The sequence below is a fragment of the Schistocerca gregaria genome, chromosome 1, assembly GCF_023897955.1.
Source record: "Schistocerca gregaria isolate iqSchGreg1 chromosome 1, iqSchGreg1.2, whole genome shotgun sequence".
NCBI lineage: Eukaryota > Metazoa > Arthropoda > Insecta > Orthoptera > Acrididae > Schistocerca > Schistocerca gregaria.
The window spans coordinates 260932224-260958541 of NC_064920.1; the positions used below are offsets into that span (position 1 = coordinate 260932224).

The following is a 26318-nucleotide window of genomic DNA, read 5'->3' on the forward strand; positions in this document are numbered from 1 at the left end:
CAGGCATCATTCCAGGGTCTGGTTCCTGCTACTGTAAATGACATGGAGAAGGTGACTGTATGGTGAAGTGTAACAAAATGATTTTAATCTGGTGGGAGTAAGTGCTATGTTGTGTTCTTCAGACAAGATCTTTAATGTCAAGGAGAGATAATCACTTTAAATCTTGAATTGCTCATTCGAGCTTTTTTTGCTCTTGCTGAAACTGGGCCCTTCTGGTGCATGGATAGATGCTTAGTTCCTAGATCATAAGTGAAAGACCAAGATCTCTCACATGTTACTCTTTCCAAGAAATTGGGATCATTTTCAGTGGTAATCAAAATGTCAGTACAAACATTTTCATGAGCGTATTTGTCTTTGACTGTGAGAATTTTTGACACCAGTTTTGCACAAACTTTTCTCATGTTAAATTGCTTAAGTAAAATTTGCTTTAACATTCTTTGTCATTCCTGCATTTTCAGCAACTAATTGAATACTCAACCAATGGTCATATCAAATCAGATTACCTATTTTTTCAATATTTTCATATGTTTTTAATGTTGAAGAGCATCCAAAATGTGAGTCATCTTCAACATCATCTCAGACATCTTGAAAATGCTTGAACCACTTAAAAACTCACACACATGACAAACAGTCTTCACCACACACTTCTTTACTAAAAGATAGGTTTCCATAGCAGTTTTTGCAAGGTTAATGAGAAACTTTATGACAATTCTTGCTCTATTATTACACTTATTAGTTTTCAGGCAAAACAAAACAACAGCTCATAAATAAAGACCACAGCCACACTGATTTGTCTACTGATATAAGGAATGCTTCATTAAAATGAGAAGGCTTCATGCTTCACATCTGTTGGTCATTCATTCTTGTGCACACAAATACTTATTCTGTGACTGCATCAGTCCTGTCATTTCACACCTCATGCACATTGTCCCAGAAGTAATGGTCAGCAATATGACAGCAATGATCATTTGAAGCGAAAGCTTCATAGAGTCATATGCCTATTCTAAATGGTTTCTGACATAGAGCACTTTTAATGTAAAATGTTACTTATTTTCTATATTCTTCGATGTGTTGTCAGGTTTACGTGTGTACAAAAGTTAATAAACATTACAACATTCATTTTGCTAAGGTCAATTGAAAAACATATATTTTTAACAAATTCACCACTAAGCAGTGTTGTAAAACTCACAGTACTGCTACTGTGCAGTTCACAATCAATTCTTGAATTTTCTACCATCAGCTCCAGTACATTTGTGTCCTCTAGGGAGAACATGTTGTGTTGCTCGTCTGAGTGTCTCCAAGCATTGCTAAATGAGGACAGCAGCATCCATGTGACAAAGCAGTTCATCTGTTGTATTCACCTTTCATTTGTACACTTCATACTTCATTGTTGCTCATAAACAAAAATCTAATGGTGTAAGCCTTGGCCACCTTAGTGACTAGTTACGTGTAATACCACAACAAATCCAGTGATTAGTGTGAGTGCACTTGAAATGTTCTCTTGCTTTTATTGTAAAATGTCAAGGGCCTCTGTCATACTGGTTGCACATTGTAGTCTTGTGTGGCCAAAGGAACACCCCCAAGCTGCTCAACAAATGTATTTTCCAAAAATGCAAGCATGGTAATTCTGTCCTGTTGTTCCCTCTTCTGAAATGACTGGACTCATCAACATGTTACCAACCATGGCACACCAAAATGAACCTGGAAGTTAGTTTCCACTGTAGCATATGGAAGAAGAGATGGACAGAGGGAGGAGGAGGAGGAGGAGGAGGAGGAGGAGGAGATGGACAAGGAGGAAGGAGGGCGAGATGTGTGCATTGTATGTGACACACTGGTTTGTGGCCAAAGACTTGAGTAAAAGATATTTTTAATGAAAAAATCATGATGTATTTTCTAACAATGTTATGAGTGGTCCAGGGAAAAAAATCATGGTAATATAATATGTATTAATTATTTTTATTAGCGAAACTTCCTGAACAACAAAGCTTTGGCCATTGCCCTGATTGCCATACATGGAATATTTCTCAGCTTTTTATATTTTAACAATTTACACAGTAAACATTAACAACTGTTAACTACTGTTCTCCTATTTTCAACAGTTCTTTAATTACATCAAACCAATTGCATTTTTCCTTTTAATACCCTATTAGACAAAAGATCTAGCACATTGTGTATGATCACTTGCTGTAAACCCACTGTCAGTATATTGAAATATTAAAGACAGCCCCATTACATGAAGCACTATAAAATTCGTGTTTGACTCATTTCTTGATTAATATTGATTTATCTGATAAACTAAAATATTTTCTAACTTAATCAGTCTTATCAGTTTAATAAACTACTCATGTCTTCAGTTATTCTACAGGCTAGGCCATATATTAAGTTTCTTTCCTTTCCACTGAATTGGGGAAAGAATGCTTATTTCATATTTCTGCTATTACTAGAATAATTTTATCTTCACATTCTCTCAGGAAAGATACATAGGAGATGAAAAGCATTGTTATCCTAAAAATCTGCTGTTTTTGTTGAGCAGCTATTGCTAAATCACCCTTCTGCATTAAAAATAATCATAATGCACAAATCTGGAAACTGTGTTAGAGCAGTAAAAAATGGTTGGCGGTGTGAAGACTGGCTTACACTTTTACAGGCTGGGTGCTATCGGGTGCTGTGAAGCAACCAGTTTTATTAAAGATATGGCTAGCCTTTGACACTACTGTACATGTTCAGGTCACTCCATGATGAAGGAGTAAGTGACACCGATCCTGAAACTATAATTTAATCTGGCAGTAATGCAAGAAGAATTAGAAGAGTTGCAAATTACAGTCAGCTGTAGTAATGTTAGGAATAGGGTATATGATTGGAGTGTTGTCAAACAAATCAGATCAAACAAGAGTTTAATGAAATGCTGTAAGTCTGATAACTTCAGTCTGCATGTCTCCAACAGCTAGACTGGTCTGGTAACTGTAGACAAAAGTCAAAGAGTTCAGAGACATTGTGACAAGATAAGAAAAAAGTGCAACCCAAGATTAATGGGAGCCAGAGTGCTAAAAAGACTAAGAATGTCCTGCAATTGACAGTCATGGACGAGGAGTGTATGAACTACTACAGAACCCCCTAGGTAGTGTATACCAGGTAACTAGAATATTTTAAGCCAAGTGCAATGCTAGGGATGTCACCAGTGTTTTAAGTTCTTAGGGGAATATCTTTGTAAAGAAGACCATATAGCAGTTATTTAGGGTTTCCAGAAACAGGTTTGAATGTAGTCTAATCTAAGCAATTTAGGATGAAATAAGGTGCATCACTGCTCGGCAGCCCTGCAGCCAGGCGACTAGCGCAAGTTTTGGTGTTTACGTAAAGATAAGTAATTTTAGATTATAATAATATTTAGTGTAGTACTTGTTACGTGGTAAATAGGTGTATTACTGTGCTTTTTAAGCATATCATTAAAGGTTTCATTATCTTTACGTAATATAGCAGAAAATATGAAAAGATCGTACAGTCAGATTATAGTCATATTTTCTGTTTATGTTATGCCACAGAAAATATATAGAATTTTGTTTAATTGTTCTTTGCTCTCTCCAGAAATCTAACTATAGGGTACCTCTTCACTATATAACTAACATTTCTGGAAAGTAGCGTAAAGATTAACTTGTTGTTTCAGAAACTTTGCACTGTTGTTTTTGTTTACATACAGTTGTGTATAGGCCAAATTTGTGGAATCATATTTTCGTGTTTATCTGTAATTTAAGTCACTTAGTCTTAATAAACTATTACGTTTATCATGAGTGAAAAGTGCTTGACTTGGCATTGAATTGTTAAGTCAGAGCTTTGGTGTGACGGGCGCTGTAGTTTTTTCCATGTGAGTGACTGTAGTGGTGTGGGAGTACGGGTAGTAAATGAGGCTCATCAGTGGTTTTGTACAATATGTAGCAGAGATAGAAAGATACTAGAACAGGAGAGGAAATTTCCACCCTTCAGGCTGAGTTAGACAAGGCCAGGCGAGATCTTGACAGGATAAGGAGAGAGAGAAGGGTAAAGAGATGTGGGAAGTGGCAACAGAATAGACATAGAACTTTGTCTCACAGTTTCTTGGTGAATGTGAAAAATAGATTTGACCTATTGCTTCAGTTAGAAGCTTGTAAGCCCCAAGCAGTAGCAGGTGTAGACAGGGCACTTTCAGCAGCAAATTGAAAAGTAAGAATGTAGGGAAATCAGTAAAGAGAAAGAACGTGTTGTTGTTAGGTAGTGGCCATGGAAGAGGTGTTGGCCAACTTTTACAGGATGAACTGGGATCAGAATACCAGGTCACCATTTTTTGCAAACCTAGTGTTGGCCTGGAGCAGGTGACAGAGGATTTAGGATCACTTTGCAAAGATTTCACTAAGGTAGACACCGTGGTTATAATGGGTGGGCCAGGTAATAGTATTAACAGAGATCCTGGGTACAGTATAGAGTGCAACCTGGCAAAGATTGCACTGGCATTGAAGGATATTAGTGTTCAGTTTGTATCTGTTTTTGGGCGCCATGACCAATCTCATTTGAACTCTTCTGTTAGGAGAGTTGATTTGGATTTGGAACGGCTGCTTATGTTGGGTGCAGGGTCACACACTGGTGTGGTTCCTGTTGATTCTCTCAATAGTTGGGATTATACCAGGCATGGCCTTCACCTCAATAGGAACGGGCAGGGTAAAATGGCTGGAAAAATAGCAGGAAAGTTTAAAGGCAGAGACACTGTAATGAGTGATAAAAGACCAGTGGTTATAGGGTTCAGAAAAGACCCTTTTTTAGAGTAGGGAGGATAGAAAGAAAACAAGTTTTAAGAGGGATTAGGACTGAGACAAACCTTTAGTTTGAGAAAGAAACCAAAAAACATAATTCTAGTTTATTACATCAGCATAAACAGCTGCTGGTTAAGAATTGTCATCAATCAGCAGAAATTTCAACTCTACCCATTTTTAACTCACCTTTATTGCACCAAAATATTCAAGGACCAAGACATAAAGTTAATGAATTAATTACATGAATAGGTGTATCAGAGTCCTCAAACCCAGATAACATAATCTGCCTCTCTGAACATCATGTGACCACTGGTATAGAACTTTTAAGTGCTACAGGATTTAGGTTAGCATCTCACTTTCATGTAGCAGAAATGGAGAAAGGAGGAGTTCCCATATTCATCAGGAACCGTCATAAACTTAAGAACATAGACATCCATAATTTTGCCTACAACAGCATATGGACATATGAGCAACAGAAGTAGGATTTCACAAAAAATCCTTCATAATATTAAGTGTATATTGAGCACCTGTAGGTAACTTTAATCTGCTCGTAAACCACCTTGAAGCTGTACTGGCACACTTAATAAACTAAAACAAAGAAATAATTTTTGCTGGTAACTTCAATGCAGATTTCCTTAAAGATTCTCCCAATAAGAACTTATTTGAGTTAGTAACACTGTCATTCAACTTAATTCCCACTTTAAAGTTCCCAACTAGGGTAACCAATTGCTCACAAATAGCCATTTATCATATATTTATAGTAAAGTTCAATGAACAAAATTATATTACAAAACCAGTAGTCTATGACCTCTTAGACCATGTCACGCAATTCCTTTGGTTAAGTGTTAATACTGAACAGGATATAAAACCTGTTAAATCTGAACTCAAGAGGGTTATCAGTAAGCTAAAATGTGATTATTTTAGGACACTCCTCAGGGACATTCACTGGAGTGATGTTTACAGTGCTCATGGCATGAGTAAAAATATAACACTTTTGTTAATAAAGTGCTTACCTTATTTTAACATTGTTTTCCGCCAAAACTAACCAAAGTTAGAGTAAAGTCTAAAAAGAAGCCATGAATTACTCAAGGAATAGAGGTATCTTGTAAAACAAACAGAAAACTATCTGTCAATCTGAAACAGTTCTGATGTTATGCTATAGCAGATTACAAGAAATACTGCAAAATATTAATGACTGTAATACAGACATCAATGCAAATATATTACAAGGGAGAGATACTCATATCAGATAAGAAAAAAAAGAAAGAAAAACAATATGTGATATAGTGAAGGAGGAGACAAGTAGAAACAGACATGAAGATGTGCAAATCAAATAGCATTAAGAGTAAATGATACATTGGTGACAGATGTGTATAGTGTTGCAGAACTTCTTAACAAACATTTTATAACTGTTACTGAAAAGTGTCCCCCATGAACCATGGACCTTGCCGTTGGTGGGGAGGCTTGCGTGCCTCAGCGATACAGATGGCTGTACCGTAGGTGCAACCATAACGGAGGGGTATCTGTTGAGAGGCCAGACAAACATGTGGTTCCTGAAGAGGGGCAGCAGCCTTTTCAGTAGTTGCAGGGGCAACAGTCTGGATGATTGACTGATCTGGCCTTGCAACATTAACCAAAACTGCCTTGCTGTGCTGGTACTGCGAACGGCTGAAAGCAAGGGGAAACTACAGCCATAATTTTTCCTGAGGACATGCAGCTTTACTGTATGATTAAATGATGATGGCATCCTCTTGGGTAAAATATTCCGGAGGTAAAATAGCCCCCCATTCGGATCTCCGGGCGGGGAGTACTCAGGAGGATGTCGTTATCAGGAGAAAGAAAACTGGCGTTCTACGGATCGGAGTGTGGAATGTCAGATCCCTTAATCGGGCAGGTAGGTTAGAAAATTTAAAAAGGGAAATGGATAGGTTAAAGTTAGATATAGTGGGAATTAGTGAAGATCGGTGGCAGGAGGAACAAGACTTCTGGTCAGGTGAATACGGGGTTATAAATACCAAAACAAATAGGGGTAATGCAGGAGTAGGTTTAATAATGAATAATAAAATAGGAGTGCGGGTAAGCTACTACAAACAGCATAGTGAACGCATTATTGTGGCCAAGATAGACACAAAGCCCATGCCTACTACAGTAGTACAAGTTTATATGCCAACTAGCTCTGCAGACGATGAAGAAATTGATGAAATGTATGATGAGATAAAAGAAATTATTCAGGTAGTGAAGGGAGACGAAAATTTAATAATCATGGGTGACTGGAATTCGTCAGTAGGAAAAGGGAGAGAAGGAAACATAGTAGGTGATTATGAATTGGGGCTAAGAAATGAAAGAGGAAGCCGTCTGGTAGAATTTTGCACAGAGCATAACTTAATCATAGCTAACACTTGGTTCAAGAATCATAAAAGAAGGTTGTATACATGGAAGAATCCTGGAGATACTAAAAGGTATCAAATAGATTATATAATGGTAAGGCAGAGATTTAGAAATCAGGTTTTAAATTGTAGGTCATTTCCAGGGGCAGATGTGGACTCTGACCACAATCTATTGGTTATGACCTGTAGGTTAAAACTGAAGAAACCGCAAAAAAGTGGGAATTTAAGGACGTGTGAAGTGGATAAGCTGAAAGAACCAGAGGTTGTACAGAGTTTCAAGGAGAGCATAAGGGAACAATTGACAGGAATGGGAGAAAGAAACACAGCAGAAGAAGAATGGGTAGTTCTGAGGGATGAAATCGTGAAGGCAGCAGAGGATAAAGTAGGTAAAAAGACGAGGGCTGCTAGAAATCCTTGCGTAATAGTAGAAATATTGAATTTAATTTATGAAAGGAGAAAATATAAAAATGCAGTAAATGAAGCAGGCAAAAAGGAATACAAACGTCTTAAAAATGAGATCGACAGGAAGTGCAAAATGGCTAAGCAGGGATGGCTAGAGGACAATTGTAAGGATGTAGAGGGTTATCTCACTAGGGGTAAGATAGATACTGCCTACAGGAAAATTAAAGAGACCTTTGGAGAGAAGAGAACCACGTGTATGAATATCAAGAGCTCAGATAGCAACCCAGTTCTAAGCAAAGAAGGGAAGGCAGAAAGGTGGAAAGAGTATATAGAAGGTTTATACAAGGGCGATGTACTTGAGGACAATATTATGGAAATGGAAGAGGATGTAGATGAAGATGAAATGGGAGATAAGATACTGCGTGAAGAGTTTGACAGAGCACTGAAAGACTTGAGTCGAAACAAGGCCCCCGGAGTAGACAACATTCCTTTAGAACTACTGACAGCCTTGGGAGAGCCAGTCATGACAAAACTCTACCATCTGGTGAGCAAGACGTATGAGACAGGTGAAATACCCTCAGACTTCAAGAAGAATATAATAATTCCAATCCCAAAGAAAGCAGGTGTTGACAGATGTGAAAATTACCGAACTATCAGTTTAATTTGTCACAGCTGCAAAATACTAATGCGAATTCTTTACAGACGAATGGAAAAACTGTTAGATGTGGACCACGGGGAGGATCAATTTGGATTCCGTAGAAATGTTGGAACAAGTGAGGCAATACTGATCTTACGACTTATCTTAGAAGAAAGATTAAGAAAAGGCAAACCTAAGTTTCTAGCATTTGTAGACTTAGAGAAAGCTTTTGACAATGTTGACTGGAATACTCTCTTTCAAATTCTGAAGGTGGCAGGGGTAAAATACAGGAAGCGAAAGGCTATCTACAATTTGTACAGAAACCAGATGGCAGTCATAAGAGTCGAGGGGCATGAAAGGGAAGCAGTGGTTGGGAAAGGAGTGAGACAGTGTTGTAGCCTCTCCCCGATGTTATTCAATCTGTATATTGAGCAAGCAGTAAAGGAAACAAAAGAAAAATTTGGAGTAGGTATTAAAATTCATGGAGAAGAAGTAAAAACTTTGAGGTTCGCCGATGACATTGTAATTCTGTCAGAGATGGCGAAGGACTAGGAAGAGCAGTTGAACGGAATGGAAAGTGTGTTGAAAGGAGGATATAAGATGAACATCAACAAAAGCAAAATTAGGATAATGGAATGCAGTCAAATTAAATCGGGTGATGCTGAGGGAATTAGATTAGGAAATGAGACACTTAAAGTAGTACAGGAGTTTTGCTATTTAGGAAGAAAAATAACTGATGATGGTCGAAGTAGAGAGGATATAAAAGGTAGACTGGCAATAGCAAGGAAAGCATTTCTGAAGAAGAGAAAGTTGTTAACATAAAATATAGATTTATGTATCAAGAAGTCATTTCTGAAAGTATTTGTTTGGAGTGTAGCCATGTATGGAAGTGAAACATGGACGATAACTAGTTTGGACAAGAAGAGAATAGAAGCTTTTGAAATGTGGTGCTACAGAAGAATGCTGAAGATAAGGTGGATAGATCATGTAACTAATGAGGATATATTGAATAGGTTTGGGGAGAAGGGAAGTTTGTGGCACAACTTGACTAGAAGAAGGGATCGGTTGGTAGGACATGTTTTGAGGCATCAAGGGATCACAAATTTAGCATTGGAGGGCAACGTGGAGGGTAAAAATTGTAGAGGGTGACCAAGAGATGAATACACTAAGCAGATTCAGAAGGATGTAGGTTGCAATAGGTACTGGGAGATCAAAAACCTTGCACAGGATAGAGTAGCATGGAGAGCTGCATCAAACCAGTCTCAGGATTGAAGACAACAACAACAACAGCACTGAAAAGTGGGGTTGTTAGGTTCTGTAATACTATGATGGGATACTTCAGACCAGACATTGCTAGTAACGTCCATAATATGAATTCGACCCCATCAGAAGTAACATCCATCATAAAATCTTTAAAATCAAAAACATCTAGTGGGTATCACAAAAAATCAACAAAGGTAATTACAGAATGCGATTCTGAGTTAAGTAACATATTAAGCCATCTGTGTAACCAGTTGTATATCAGTGGTATATTTCCTGAATGGTTGAAATATGTTGAAGTTAAGCCACTGTTTATGAATGGAGATAAAGAAATAGCATCATATTTCTTTTAAGGGGTGTCCCACAAGTATTTGCCTAACATATGATGACAAGCAGATAGAAGAAGTGGACAGTGTTAAATTATTGGATTACAGCTTTAATAAATTCAGCTGGGAGGTGCATACCACAGAACTGCTGAAGCACCTAAACAAATCTCTATTTGCAATGAAAATTCTGTCAGACATAGGGGATATGAAAATGAAAAGGTTCTCATACTATGCGTACTTTCACTTCTTAGTGTTATATGGAATTATTTTCTGGGTAATTCATCAAGTCAAGCTGAAGTTTTTCAGGCACAAAAAATTCAATAAGAGTTATATGTAGTGTGTACTCAAGAACATCCTGCAGAGTCCTCTTTAGGGAATGAGGGATACTAACTACAACTTATACACAACTGGCCATTAAAATTGCTACACCATGAAGATGATGTGCTACAGATGCAAAATTTAACCGACAGGAAGAGGATGCTATAATATGCAAATGATTAGCTTTTCAGAGCATTCACACAAGGGTGGCGACGGTGGCGACACCCCCAACGTGCTGACATGTGGAAAGTTTCCAACAGATTTCTCATACACGAACAGCAGTTGACCAGCGTTGCCTGGTGAATCGATGTTGTGATGCCCCGTGTAAGGAGGAAAAATGCGTGCCATCATGTTTCCAACTTCGATAAAGGTCGGATTGTAGCCTATCGCGATTGAGGTTTATCGTATCACGACATTTCTTCTCGTGTTGGTCGAGATCCAATGACTGTTAGCAGAATATGGAATCAGTGGGTTCAAGAGAGTAATACGGAATGCCTTGCTGGATCCCAATGTCCTCTTATCAGTAGCAGTCAAGATGACAGGCATCTTATTCGCATGGCAGTAAAGGATCGTGCAGCCACATCTCGATGCCTGAGTCAACAGATGGGGACGTTTGCAAGACAACAACCATCTGCACGAACAGTTCGACGATGTTTGCAGCAGCATGGACTATCAGCTCGGAGACCATGGCTGTGGTTACACTTGAGGCTGCATCACAGACAGGAGCGCCTGCAATGGTGTACTCAGCGACGAACCTGGGTGCACGAATGGCAAAAAGGCATTTTTTCTGATGAATTCAGGTTCTGTTTACAGCATCATGATAGTTGAATCCATGTGTGGCGACATCGCGGTGATTGCACATTGGAAGCATGTATTCGTCATCGCCGTACTGGCTTATCACTAAGTGTGATGGTATGGGGTGCCATTGGTTACACGTCTCGGTCACCTATTGTCTGAATTGACAGCACTTTGAACAGTGGATGCTAAATTTCAGATGTGTTACAACCTGTTGCTCTAACCTTCATTTGATCCCTGCAAAACTGTACATTTCAGCAGGATAATGCAGTCATGCATATTGCTGGTCCTGTACAGGCCTTTCTGGATATAGAAAGTGGTTGGCTGCTGCTCTGGCCTGCACATTCTCCAGATCTCTCAGCAATTGAAAACATCTGGTCAATGGTGGCCGAGCAACCGGCTCGTCACAATATGCCAGTCACTACTCTTGATGAACTGTGGTATCGTGTCGAAGCTGCATGGGCAGCTGTACTTGTGCACACCATCCAAGCTCTGTTTGACTCAGTGCCCAGGCATATCAAAGCTGTTATTACGACCAGAGGTGGTTGTTCTGGGTACTGATTTCTCAGGATCTGAGCACCCAGACTGTGTGAAAATGTAAGAACATGTCAGTTCTAGTATAATATATTTGTACAATGAATACCCATTTATCATCTGCATTTCTTCTTGGTATAGCAATTTTAATGCCCAGTAGTGTATTTATTCCTTAATGAAATTTGTCATTAAATATGTATCACTTTTTCAGACCAACAGCTCAGTTCATGTAATCAGTACTAGAAATAAGAATAATCTTCACAGGGATTTAAAGTCTCTTACTCTTTTACAGAAAGGTGTGCATTATTTCGGAACACATTTTCAGTAACTTGCCAGCAGCCATAAAAAGCTTAACGACCAATGAAATTCATGTTAATAGAAGCTTAAAGGATGTATTTATGGTCAACTCCATTGATGAATTTCTCAGTAGCACCAACTCTCTCTCTCTCCTTCTTTCTCTCTCTCTCTCTCTCTCTCTCTCTCTCTCTCTCTCTCTCTCTGTGTGTGTGTGTGTGTGTGTGTGTGTGTGTGTTGACAATCTAATTTCTGCACCATTTCAGTGCAGTAATATGTTCACTGTAAAAAAGTGTTGTAGTAGTTCTATTGATAGGTTTATTACCTTACAAATAAAAAAAAAAACATATTTTTTTTAAATTCAGTGCATTAATGTGATCTTATTAAATAAGTACTGTAAAGTGATCCTTTCATACAATGTCAATTAAAAAAAATTGACGATCATTCCACTTAGGACCTGTGAAAGGTACATTAGCTTAGTTGTTTTACTATCAAATATTTGTCAAGTGTTATTGTTTTTCTGACATGTTCTACATCTTGGATGACCTCCTCACTATGGATCAATTGGAACGAAAGTAAATCTAATCTAATCTAAACTGGAAATGTCTCTCACACAAATGTAAGACTGTTTCACTCTTTGAATAATTTGATGAAGCCTGGAGGGACATTTGCATTGAATGTTTAATTGCAGAGCTTCATCAGTCACTCAACAAACTGGGGCAGTCACACATAGTTGTGACTGATGGTCACCCTTCATGTAACTGCACTACACATGGTCTATATCTCAACATTTCTGGTGAGATGTTACTTGTAAAACTGATTTTGGACAGCATCTAATATAACCAGAGCAACTGCATACCCAATCCCTTTTATTTCCAATATTTTCACTAGGTCTTCACCAGGGTAAATGTTTCAAAAAGTAAGAGCTGCCAAATAACTATAGGTGCAAGAATAAATGGAAACAGCAGCTTGGACAGTACAATGGTTAACAACCATAGTAATCTGGAGTTTTCATTCAAAGCAAGAGAAGCTTTTACAACAGGACAAATTAGTTTCCCTTATAAAAACCAGACTTTGTAAAATCTAAAGATATTTCCACATACATTTTATAAATAACAGAACATCATTTGAAAGCCACAGTAACAGAACAGATACACCTAGAAGAATGTAAGGTGGTATCACATTACTGTAGTATACTAAAAGTGGAATAAAATCCCAGTCCACAGACCTATGCTGAGCAGCTATTTGAGTGCCGTACTTCAGCAATGCACTTGCAAACATACAAGACAGCAGTTCTAACAATTTAGGTCACCAACAGGAATTAATCAGATAGAGGGTACTGATAAGACTTATTAGAAGTAACTGGCAAATGATTGTGTGTGGAGATTTCAATATAGATATCTTCTCAGTTATCTGATTAAGAGCACATAAAGTTACAAATATCCAACTTTGGTTTGATCCTCAAAGTAAGATTCAAAACAAGAATAAAATGTCATAATGAAACATCAGTTTATAATTTATTTTTAATCGTACTGTCTTTAATAAAATTGATGAGTGCACCACAATAAATGTTTTTTTTTCTGTAGTGGTCAAATGGCAGCAGAAAGCACTCCCAACAATCCATGTTCAATTAAGAAAGACAAATGAAGGTTCCACATGATGAATGATTAGTCAGTTACACAGTTTACAGGATGAACAATGTGAAGAAGTTTACCAAGGACTCACAATAGAAGTGAAATTTATTTCTTTGTTACAAATATTCTTAGAGCTCCTAGAATCAAGTTTCGTTTTACAGTGGATCTGGGACATTTACACTTGAGGCTCCAAAAAAGAATGGCTAACATCTAGGATAAAAATATGTTGTGCTAGCAGAAGAGAGGTTTTTTAATGGAAAAGAGTAGCTGTAATCAATATGTAATAATGAATAACAAGCAGTTCGACAAAATTCCTTAGCACCTCATCAAAAAGGCAAAAACTATGTACTATGCACAAAAAAATCAAAATTTTGAGAACAAATGAAGGACAATTTGAATGATTATTAGGCATGACACAAAGAAACTTGAAAAAGCAAATGAATTGAACTCCCATATGACAGCAGTAGTGTGACAGGTGATATGAAATTGAAATCATTGGCTACCAAATTCAATGAATTTCTTTCTGACAGTAGCTTAAAACACAGGAAAAAGGATCCACCAAAAGATGAAAGAATAAACTTGCTTAGATGGACATTGAATACTCACTGAATATACATCAGTCTTGCTAACACATCTGTTAGAGATATTTAAAAAATCATGTGGTCACTAAAATATAGTAACCCTTCTGGATGTTATGGCATCTCTGTCAGAGTACTTAATTCATGTGCTGACATTGTAGTGACACCCTTCAGTTACATTTGTTAACAGTTGATGAGTCAATGTGTTTTACCAAAAAGTGTTAGGTATTCTGTGGTAACACCAATAAGCAAAAGTAGATATAAGAAACTGACTTCTGGCTATAGAATGATCTCCTTCCTTCCTATGATCCCAAAACTTTGTGAGAAAGTAACTCAGAACAGAACACTGAATCATATTTCTGAGAATAACCTTTTAATAGCTTTGTTTGACTTCTGTAGAAGCTTCTCTAGTGAGAAGGCAATATATAATCTCCTATTCTCAATTCCAGTTCAATCAAATAACAAAAACTGCCCTGTTGGCCTTTCACTTAGGTCTTTGATTGTACATATACTAAAATTCTGATAGAACAACTAAACGTTTATTGCATAAAAGGCCTCCCCCTTGCATCCCAGGTAAACACACACCAATGAGCCAAAATGTTATGATCCTGCTCAATAAAGTATTGGTTCACCTTTTGAATGCTGGACTGGCAACAATTTTTTCCAGCCACTGCACATAGCTTTCTACTCAAGGCAATTGCTATAAATTGTGGTTAATAGCAGAGGTAATTCAACTGAAAATTCTTTGTATGATCTTAAATGTAAGATTTACATCATTATCTTGGGAAAAAAATCTGACTGCACAATATTTTTTCTTTTCCCTGAGAGCTAGAGGTGGAGGGGTTGAAGGCTGCCCCTCATTACTCATGGATACGAGTGCCCTTGGCAGGATTTATACGTTTTGTACAATGCTTACATACAAGTCATCTGGTAAGGCCAAAGCTAATATTAAAATGACGTATTCATTCATATGTCAGCCTCTTGATCCATGTCTCATAAAGCACAGTTCATAATCCCTACATGTGCAATATGCCAAATGAATAAGGAAAAATGTAATCAGATTTACTGAGCTGATACTCAAAACTAGTCTCCAACAATAATATGCCAGTGACAAGCTTGTACACTATGTACACTCTAAGCTTTCTTTGATCTATTCTTGGAAACTAGTTTCACACCTCCTTGAAGGTGTTCTGAATGAATTTAAAGAAACTTTTAACTTGCCATTCAGTAGACAGTTGGAAATTTTGCATGAAGTGGTAAATTTATACTTACATTGATGTCATGTCTGTTGTCAGCCAAACTACACATGTTATTTCTATGTGTCACACAAATATATCTAATTCAATTTGGTATTTGTGTTGAATGGTATTCATAAACTCATGGTTTCATTATAAGATTTGTGTGTGGGCGGGGAGGGGGGGGAGGACAGGGGTAGAGGTCAAGTTCAAGGATCCAGGGATATAAATCCTAGCACAATTCCTCCTGTATCAGCTTGACTTTTTTTATTAAGATAATGCACCTTGAGCCATAATCTTTCCTTAAATGAAAGAATTAACTGTGAGCACTACAGACATAATCCCAGATATTCACTTTATTTCCTGCATTAAGTCTTTATCTCTGACTCTCATCCATAACTAATTTCACATCGTCGACTATCTTCTATGAGTCACGATGCAGTATACTTGGTAGCAGTGACCATTTCTTATCATGAAGCTGTTATTTGATACTAGGGTAATACACAGGGTGTCCATCATAAGAGTGATCAGGCAAACTTTACCTGGTGTTTCAAAGTATATTTACAATTTCACTTTTGCAAAGTGTAGAGTGCATCAGCCCAAACAAATGCTACTCATTCTATCTCTCATGTGTTGCCCAATGTTAGTAGAAACTGTCAATTTGTTTCCCATTACAAAAAAAATCATTTTTAGAGTGGAAGAGTGGAATTTTAGGTATCCATTCAATAGAGAAGTCCCAAATTATTCTAGAGTGATATGCATTTATTGATATGTATTAACAGGGACATTTAAATGTGAAGAATAACCACCACTTCAGGAGTGACTAAGCAGCACTGCTGCATGTTGGGGTAGCAGTCAGTACACTCTCGCTGCTGGAGTATAGGGTATACTTGTTTTACTGTTCCTGCTAACAAATGCTGAGAGAAAAGAAACATCATACTAGGCTAATTTGGGACCACTCTGTCAAATGGACACATAAAATTCTGCTTTAAAAATCAATTCAATTATAATGGGAAACAAACCAACACTTTCTGCATGAAAGATATGATGAATAGCATTTGTTTGGAATAACTCAAGCTATACAATGCAAAAATGAAATCACAAATACTGCTGCAACACCAGAGGAAAGGTACCTGACAACTTTTAGGAGAGGCACAAAGCAGATGAGTGATTGAATAATGTCAGTGACTGTGATAAGTACTTGTCAGTGAAATGTTGTGTTGAGGATCTCGATGATAGAGCTGGAAGGAGGTGTGTAAAATTCAGTGCCTTAATTTTAACCTCCTTCTGCTAAAAGTCAATAAGAACACCAATAATTTGTGTGGAAATGCCAAAAATTTCATACAATGTTTTCAAGTGCATTCTGATAAGCCATCTTTCATTATCTTATCTCAGTTCTCTTCATGAAAATGTATCCATTAAGAAAACTGAAAATTGCTGCATTGTATAAATGTTGTATAGGTACTTAACTTTCTTCTTGAGAGCTAACTGATCTGTTAGTTTAGGAAATAGCTGCATTTTTACAGCTGAACTGATAACTCAGAAGTCCCATTAGTTTCCATATTCTTATTCATCAGTGTTAAACCTGTGAACTGCAGCTGTATAAATAAAGATTTTATATACATCAATATCATTTTGAAATACCTGTCAACTGAAATTACTGTTTTCAGGGAGCTGAAGTCACGCAAGAGTGGGAATTCAGATGCCAACAAGTTCAACGTACAAGAATATGTGCGAGAACAGGCACAGCGTGGCTCATGTCCACCTTGCAACACGTGAGCTTTCAGGACTGTTGTCTCTGATGTGTTAAGAATGTTTTGTACCTGCTAGCGTGTTGCACATGGACTGATGTGTCATCTACAACAGATCTGAATACTTAAGACACAATGATATATTATGAATAGCCTTCATTCAGTTGATTTTATTAGTTCGTTGCAACATTGTAAGTTACCCAGTCACAAAAACACTAGCGTACTCTATGCAAATATAATGTCACTGACATTGATAATTGGGTATATTTCCCATGGAAGAAATTAAAACTAAAATCTTGAACACTGGCAATGGATGCCTCCAGTTACATTTTGTCAAGGTAATGCTGCTACACTCCAGCACATTGTTTTGTGCAGAACTATTGATATGAAAATAAAAGATACAGAGACTGGAACAATCTGTTCAACATATCAGTAACATTTGTTTTCATCATAGAATGTAATGCTTAGTTACAGAAAATAGTCTCATTCAGTTTAATAAAACTATTTTTATGCCTATAATCCTTCATTCACATCACTAAAATTGGACCAATTATGTCCCATTAGAATAATGTTTGAAATGCTGCAGGGTCATTTAACTAAAACAACTTTCAAATGAGTGCTTCTTCTTTCATAGTGAATAACTGTACTGAGTATTTTTGATAAGCTATTTAGCTTAGTGGGAAACACATCCAACCAATTAAGCTTATTTCAACATTAATTAGTTTTTTTTTAAATACAACCCCTCAAATAATTCAGTTTTTAATTCATGTCAGTTCAGATTAATCTTTTATTTGTAACTATACTCCTTTTATCCTCATTTTGTTGAATACAATAGGAATACTACTTTGAGGTGTTATTTAAACTACTGATTCCATGAATTATTTTAAAAATAAAACTTCTGAAGGCTCAGTGGGTGATAGCTATACATGTTCTATTTTTCATATTTCCAGAGAGAGTATATTTCAAATTTATCCACAAATACATCACATTTTATCTTTCAGATACTAAACCCAAAGAGCTGTTCACCCCCCCCCCCCCCCCCACAACTGCCCCCCCCCCCCAAAATCAACATTTCAGATACTTTGTGAATTCAGTTATAGTATTCTCAAGCAGAGATCATTTCTCTGTCCACCATCCCCCTCCTCCCGCCACTTGATTAAAAACTAGTCTCAGCTGTTGCAACAATATACACACTGCATTTTATTACATCCTTTTAATACTGACATTAGCAAATAGCATATACAGTTATTATTTAATACTGCTCTAAAAATATTTCAGCTAAACTATGTCAGCTTATACTCATATGAAGCTCTTACCTTTACACCTGAATTATTATTTCTCATAGTTAATTTCAGGTATGATGTTTTATGACTACTGTCTTCCACCACTCTTTATGTTTCTTATCCTGACATTCAAATGTAAATAACCATAAAATTCACTGTATTATTCACAGTAATTATGGACATGCAATGTTACTCATTATTTTCATGTACACAGTGAGATTTGGTCTCACTTGACAATAATGTTACCTTGGAGATTCATGGTACTTGCTTACTGTCTTATTCTTTGAATACATGCAAAAGTTTCTGTCTTTGTTAAAACTGTGTGTTTTTTTCCCAGTAGGGGCTCTGAAATATACTGACTAATGAAGCCACCTTCTTCTTATGAAGGAAATCTGTCATACAATCCACTATCAAAATTGGTAATCATGTCTGCACTTTCATACTAAATATTTATTTCCCTGTAGTTAAAAGCTATTTTTCTTTATTACATCTTTTTCCTGTGTTACACTTTTAACTTAATCCATTGTAACAGGAATACCTTTTTCCTTAGAGCCATTACTAGATGCACTAAATCAAATGAAAAAGTGTAAAATGAGGAGCTAGAAAAGTCCATTAATTTTGCCACAGAAATGAAGCAGCTCATACCAAATTGAAGACAGTGCTCAGTGCATAGTCCCAAGCCAAAATGGTACTCTCTGTGGTCATAAACTAGTGATAACTGCCAGTTTAAGAAACTGCCAGCAAAAATATGATCAAAATAGCCATGTGGCATTAGTCCTTAGGGTACATGGCTACTCTCTTCATATATTTTCTTTATTTATAACAAAAATAGACCATATAAAACATAAAAACATTAGTGAGGGTCAAGTGTAAAATTAACTGACAATTTCAATTCTAAAAATTTAAAGAAGTTCTTGACAAACCATTAATCTCACAGGAACAATTGAGACAGTGGCTGGAAAAAGGGATATAGACAGAAATCATGTTTTGAGACATAGAGCTTTAAAATTTTGTTTTCTGGTTATAAAATTATTTCATTTATACTCCACTATAATTCTTGTGTTCTGAGTTAAATACAAGCTTCCTTATTAGAATAAGTTCAGTTTCTTGACATTTATATACTTATTTCATTAGAGTATGAGTCTTTAAAAAGCTTTTTCTACCCAGCAAATACTGTAATAATTGATTACAAAATAAAAAACCTGTAAACAGAATATTATTTATGCAGATAATGCAATTTGTTACTGAAGTCAAAAATGAACACTCTTTTTATAAATAATACTATTGCTAACAATATCCAAATGTAATCAGTTAATACCTACAAGACATGCAAATCACCTTCATTATCAGATATACTTCCCTCTGGAGTAGCTGGGTACCTTTACACTACAAAACTTTCAGTTCAATCTTGCCTGGTCTGTGAACTGGCATAAGTTTTGAACATCCTTTATCTCTGTGGCATTTACCAACACTGGGAAACAATCATTAAACTGAATTGATTGGAGTGTTTGTATGTCAGATAAAAAAAAAAATGAACATAACTTAGTGTGTAAGTTCCTGAAGCACATAATGTTCCATCTGTTTTGTATTGTAGCCATACTCTGAATTCATCTAGAAAAAGGAGGCCTGTAGAAAGAACTTGCTCATTAATCCATTCCAGGCTCTGATTATATCAGCATTAAATCAAGCATTGAATGGTGGAGAGTAGCATAAACTGATTGCTTCAAGGTACGGCTTAACTGTAGGATTAGTGGTTTCCTTCTTTAGAGTCTACGATAAAATTTCTAATGCACAAGGAGAAAAAGTGTCCACATATTGGGAAGAGAAGTAGTATAATGACGTTCCATATGAACAACAAGTAATAATACATCTACAGCGGTCTTTTGTAAAAGTACCTGGTAACATTCAGCTTTGATGCCAGAAAAGTTTTGGGCATCATTGAATTCTATGGCAATACATCTCTCACTGCCTTTAGCTTCCTCTAAAATTTCTCTTTTGATTTCAAAGTATTTTTCAATCTTTTTCTTGTGAAGTAAGTGGTCAACTCTTCAGCTGTCATAGGACTATGTGCAAGTTTCCTCTCACACTGTGAACAATAGTCACACACATCATTTTTAGATTCTTAGAATGACAATCTACATTTCTGTGTAAAGGATTTGAAGTATGTAATAGCTTTACCATTTTGATCCTTAAAATATTTCCTGAACATTTTGTAAAGTACTTTAACATTTAAACCTGGATCATCAAAATAATAATAGATTTACTTTGACAGTAATGACTTCTTTTTTTTGTACAGGTGCTTTGTCATCAACTCCCATATATGTTGACCAAACTCAATGGCCTGTTAGCATGAGCACCTTTTGCTTTCTGAAAAGATTTATTTAACACAACTTTCTCCTGAATGCAGGACACTCTCTGAACACCAACCTTAAGTTAAGTTAATAAAAATTGGCTACAAAGTTTGACTTCTATTTCTTGCAGATTTAGCCTATATGCCAAAAATGTGATCAATTCTTTGCAGTACTTAGAGGTATAGTTTTTGGTTCATTACTTATGATAAAATTAGCTTGTATCATTATGTTATATTTATATAGACCCACTTAACTAAAACCTTTTGAATAATTATTATTGATATTCTTCATTTAAATGTTTCTTCTTGCAATGTTCGTCTGGCAACAGCCCTTTATACATGCAAATATGTTTTCCAGTGTTACCTTTTTCAAAGCAGTAATACATTGTTTGGTTATATTTCTTGCTGCTATTGTATATTCATTAATCCAAAATTCTCCCCTTGTTGGTTTTCTTCAACCATAATGGACAGACTTGTGCTGTATGCCATTTGTTTATTCAGAATGTATGCCCTAGAAAGTTACATGAGTGAACATAACATACTCCCATACTTCTTTTATGATAAAAAAAGCATCAAATTTTGAATTAAAAGCTACTGTACAGTATCTGTCATCATTATGCAGCAGTAATCAGCTGTGCAATCATTCAGTCAAACTGCTCTTCTGGCCTCTAGAGTCAGCTGGTTGAATCATAAATTGCAGAGATTAAGATGAAAGTATAGTGGATTATTTAAACATGTGGGTGGAAAAAAGGTGCATAAGCCCATGTATCCTTTTTCCAGTTGCTGTCTCAGTTATCCTGCAGTATATACCAACCAATAAAAGTGAATAACAAGACAACAGTTAGAAATGAATTACTGTTTCTCATACTTTTCATTCTCTGTGCTGAAAGATCATACAGTTTGTTTCAGTTTGGACTCAATATAGAGTGAGTGTCCTATCTCTTAATTAAGATGTAATAGTGGAAAGGTAGTCCCAATTGAGAATATTTTTGGAGTGGATTTCCATTGTGATGTTTTCGTTACAGCTAAGGGAAACTGCCTGTAAACTTTGGTCAGAGCAGAGGGATCAATTTTTCATATAATTTTGGGATCTATTTTCCATATAATTTTGGGGCAGTGTGTTCCACACAAAAAAATTCAAAGTCTAATGTTTACATAAATGACTAGTTTATGTGTGTACAGAGTAAGGTTGATGACTTTCTTGACAACTGAATTGTACTTACATCACTGCTGACTGTGGCTTCGCTTTTATTTCTTTTTTTATTATTACAAGAAAGACCAAATTTTTACATTAGCAGATACCATAACATTGCGCAACCTTTATCCATATCTCAGATTTATATGATTTAAAGTGAAAACTGCTTAACTGCATTCGAACCAAACTAGAAGATTTTATTGATGAAAATGAGTGCTACACTACAAGCATTAAAGCAATATTTATTTAAATTTAAGAGCAGTTAATAAAAGTGTAGGAAGTTTGAACATTTGCTGCACAGTCAGCAGCAGACACAGGCAAGTGCAGAGAACATGAAGCACATCATCATTTTGATAAGGAGCCTTATAGCATTCATAGTTCCTAAAAAATCATTAGAGCTGAACTCTGTCCGTTCATTGAGGAGTATATTTGAATGTGTTCTTTTATGAGCAAAACTTTTTACCTACAAGCACATTTCAAATACAGCCCTTAGGTATCCTGTGCAAATTTTTCAGATTATTTTCTATGTGGTCCACACCATATCTCCAGTCTTGCAGATGACTATGCAGGTTGCATTTACATATTTATTGTTGGTTGTTTTATCAATCTGTTATCAGTTTTTGTTATGGGAATGGTGCCATCTTGACATGAGAATATACATTCAGCACTGTCTTCAGTGAGGTCTGACTTGCTTTATTTATATTGTAATGTCAGTCAGTTTCTTCCTTCTTGATTTTACACTTTCATATTTCATGTACAATACCTGAAGAAGGCCATAAGCCAAAAAAATGTAATGTAACTATAAATTAAATAAATTAAAGGTTTTATATAGACAGTAATTGGAATAAAGTGCAGAAATGGACCGTATTTCCTCCATTGACAATAAGCTGTTAGTTACAAATGAACTTCAAATGCTGAAACTGTTCATGAGTTTTGTGTTCTTTAAAGATGACAGTTTTGACCTTTCATAAGAATATTTTGTCATGTAATGGCAGTGAAAAATCAACTGCAACCCTGTATATTTGTGTAACACTGGCACAAAAATAAATGAAATGGAAATAAATTTGTTTAAGTTTTCTGCTAAAAGTAGCTGCCCACTTATCTGGTTACAGATAGTAAATAATATATATCGACATTCCCTGTAGCAGAAAATTAATCAGTGGTAAGAATTTACATTGTGCTGGTGAAGAGATTTTGCATAAAATTTAAACAAACTTGTACTTTGTGTACCTTAAGCCATTTCATAATTGACCTACAAATGAAATGAAATCAAAATCATGTGAAGCTCATTTAAGACAAATGTATTCCCAAGGTAAACTGACTTAAAAGAAATCAAAATGTTTATATGTTTGCAAAAATATTTTCCTAAATTGTTGTAATGTCTCTTTCAACCTTTTTTTATATTGTTATAAACTGCTTCATGTCACAAACTTTTTAAATATAGTATGATAAAGATAATAACACATTCAGAAGTACATATAACTTTAATTTGTCCTTCAAATTGTTCAAGTCTAACTGAAAAGGAAAGAAAGAAAAAATTATCACACAAATAAATTTGATCCTATTGCCAAACTTTCTCAGCTTGTCGGACATAGTCTTGTAATTCAGTACCAAATGTGGTCTTTGTTTTTAGCCAATTTTCATGTATTGTGCTATTGGAAAAGAATATGTAATTGTATAATATCTACAGTCTCCCAGCCAAAGTCTCAGAAATTCCAAACTGAAGAAAGACTAAGAGTGATAGCAGAAAAAAATAATACAGGTGGAGGTTAATTTACATGCTCCAGTTTTCAATAATTGCACAGCAGTGCTGAGATGCTTATCTTTACTATTTTGAAACGAATGTAAGTCATTTGAATGAAGGCAATGGATACTGTTTGAGGCATATATTGCAGGAAACGTGTTAAGTATGTTGTTACTGTCTTGTTGTCTATACCAATTGTACTTGAATTTTATGTGTGAATAACTCTTTTATAAGTAAGTTTGATGTGGAAAAGGTATAAGATAATTGTTAAACCTAAAGGAATAAAGATGTGTATTTATAATAGAGAAAATTGCTACAGAATTATTTATGTGGAGTTTGAGTCACAACAGCAGTAAGTATTAGACTGCTTTAATTGAATTTTTTTTACAATTCTTGTTCTTCGATAACCAGTTTTTTTAGGATAAGTTTGCACCTCTCCTTCTGTTGTAATGAACACAAAGGTGATGGAAAAATCAAAGAACAGAGAAAATAAGTTCAAAAATTTTATTTCATTATGTCCAGCATTATAACTGTTTTTTCATCCTTCTCCTTTATTTATTTGTAATCTATGGAATCTTTTCTGTTTTTACAGATCACAGGAATTCCAATAAGAAAGATGATGTTAATATACATAGAAGTGTAGAGTCTATTGAGCATATTATAAAATGTTTGTTGTTGGCAAAATTGTATCTTTATAAAATATGTTATGAAACCATTAAATATTCTTAAGATAATGTTGCTGGTGATGCTTTATGTACAAGTGTATATACATGAAAATGATTCACATAAATATGCAAGCTATTGTCTACATGCAAAAGACAATAGTTGTATTTTCTTTCATAGTTAGTGATTAGGCAATAGATATTGCATAAAAATGTTGGAACGACCAGTGGTAACAAAACAAAACCAAGCAGGTAATCTTAAGTGACTTGAAATACCCCATGAGTGTATTTGAATTACCAAAAGAACTAAGCAGTAGCATTATTTGCAGGAAATAAAACATTTCTGTTGGACTTGCTTCTTTTCTTATTTTCTTATTTTTTGAAGTATTTGAAAGTGCATGTAGCACGTGTAATTTAAATAAAATGCATTTAAGTGGTTGTATGTTTTGCAAAGCCACGTGTCTGAAAGTGGTTACCATCTGTTAACAAAATGCATTATTTGCAGTATTAATAGAACTCCTTTTTTAGTACTTGTGTCATGTGCACTATTTTCTGAACAGCTTGCTGCAGTAGTTTCGCTCATACAACAATGAGATACCTCATCACACATGGGCAGTAGTTCCAACCAACATTTCTGTTTGTACTAAGATGTCTTTTATTCTGCCTGTAATACTTGTTCATAAAGGAATCTCAGTATGTTGACTGTTGATCTAGTTATCAGTGAAAGTTGTACTGATTTTACTGATATATATATGTATGAAAAATATGACTGTAAGGTACTTGTATGTATGAGTGTGATCTTTCAAGCTTTCTCAGTAAAACATAACCTGCAGGTTTTTGGTTTGCAGCTTAATGTAATGATAGTGTTAACTTGGCTGAAAACTTGCACATCTGGAGTTTATATATTAGAATGTCTATGTGCAGAAATACTTTAAAAAAAGTCAATTATAAGCACAGCTGACTGAAGACACTGTATTAATATTTTTAATTTCAATTTCAACCCTGTGATATAATGTAAAATTAATATATAATTGCTCATTATTTGGTTACCAGACTATCAGTTGAGCTGTTTAGATTGTTTGAATGCACTATTTTGAAATGTGTATGCCTGCAAGAACAGTGATGTGTTTTACTTTGCTGTATATATGGTAATTCTGGCCATAACTGTGCATCATTATTAGTTGAAGAATAAAAACCTGTTTAAGAATGACTGTGGCAGATATTTGTTGTTTCCTACTGATGGAAAGTACAGTGCTTTTTACACCTGAATTGGTCATAACATGGATGTTGTTATGATTTATGTAAATTTGTCCATATGAAATTATAGATACAAAGTCACAAAGATTTTATATTCCTTCCAGCGATTTTTTAAAAATGGCATTTGAACAACACCCATACAGCCTGCCTCAAAATGATATTTTAACACCTGTGTAACAGACTGAACCTTTAAAAAAAAGCAATTAAATATTAAATTCATTTACCATAAAATTAAGTCAGTGATCTCAGAAAATTAAAATATATTCATTATTATGAAGGAGGTTTGATAACACAAATCCTACCAAACCATTTATTATGTTTGCCATCCTCTGCCACCACACCCACCCACCCACCCATCTTTCCCCACTCCTCTCATTTTCGCTCCTTTCTTCCCCACCCCCCTCCCCTGCAACCTCCTGATGTTGTAACTGTTGGCGTTCTAGTCCCTGCACACTCCACCAGACAGCATTCCTCTGCCCCTCCACCCACACAATACTCATCCCCGCACCCTCCAGAAGGTTGCTGCTGTGCTACATTGCATTCTGGCCTGAGCTGCTGGAGTTTGCGGTCAAGTTGCATGAGTTGCATTTGCCTGTGTGTACAAATGATGTGTGTCTCTTTTTCTAATGAAAGCTGTGGCTGAAAGTTTAGTGTAAGTGTCTTTTAATTGTACCTGTCTGCAACTTAACGTTTCTTCTTGATGGTAAGTAGCAATTCTTCATTTACTATAGTATAATTAAAAAATTATAGAAAATGTGTTTTATATATTCTGATTTCTCCTGTAATAAAATTGTACAGGAGGTTATACACTTTTGTTTTCCATTGCTAAAACTTTTGAATACTTGTTTGTAAAGCATTACCAGAGGACATCAGATGCTGCAGTAATTTCAGTGTTTCT

The 26318-nt window shown here is 35.7% G+C and overlaps 1 protein-coding gene across 1 annotated transcript in view; it reads left to right on the forward strand.

The window, feature by feature from the left end:
* The window catches only part of LOC126339596 (ras-related protein Rab-37), an 871353-nt gene extending 845762 nt beyond the window's left edge, over nucleotides 1-25591 (forward strand). The window contains exon 8 of the mRNA XM_050001644.1: nucleotides 16849-25591. Within this exon, the coding sequence (XP_049857601.1) occupies nucleotides 16849-16957 (109 nt within the window). The 3' untranslated portion in view covers nucleotides 16958-25591. The remainder of the gene's footprint in view (nucleotides 1-16848) is intronic.
* Nucleotides 25592-26318: the final 727 nt, after the last annotated feature.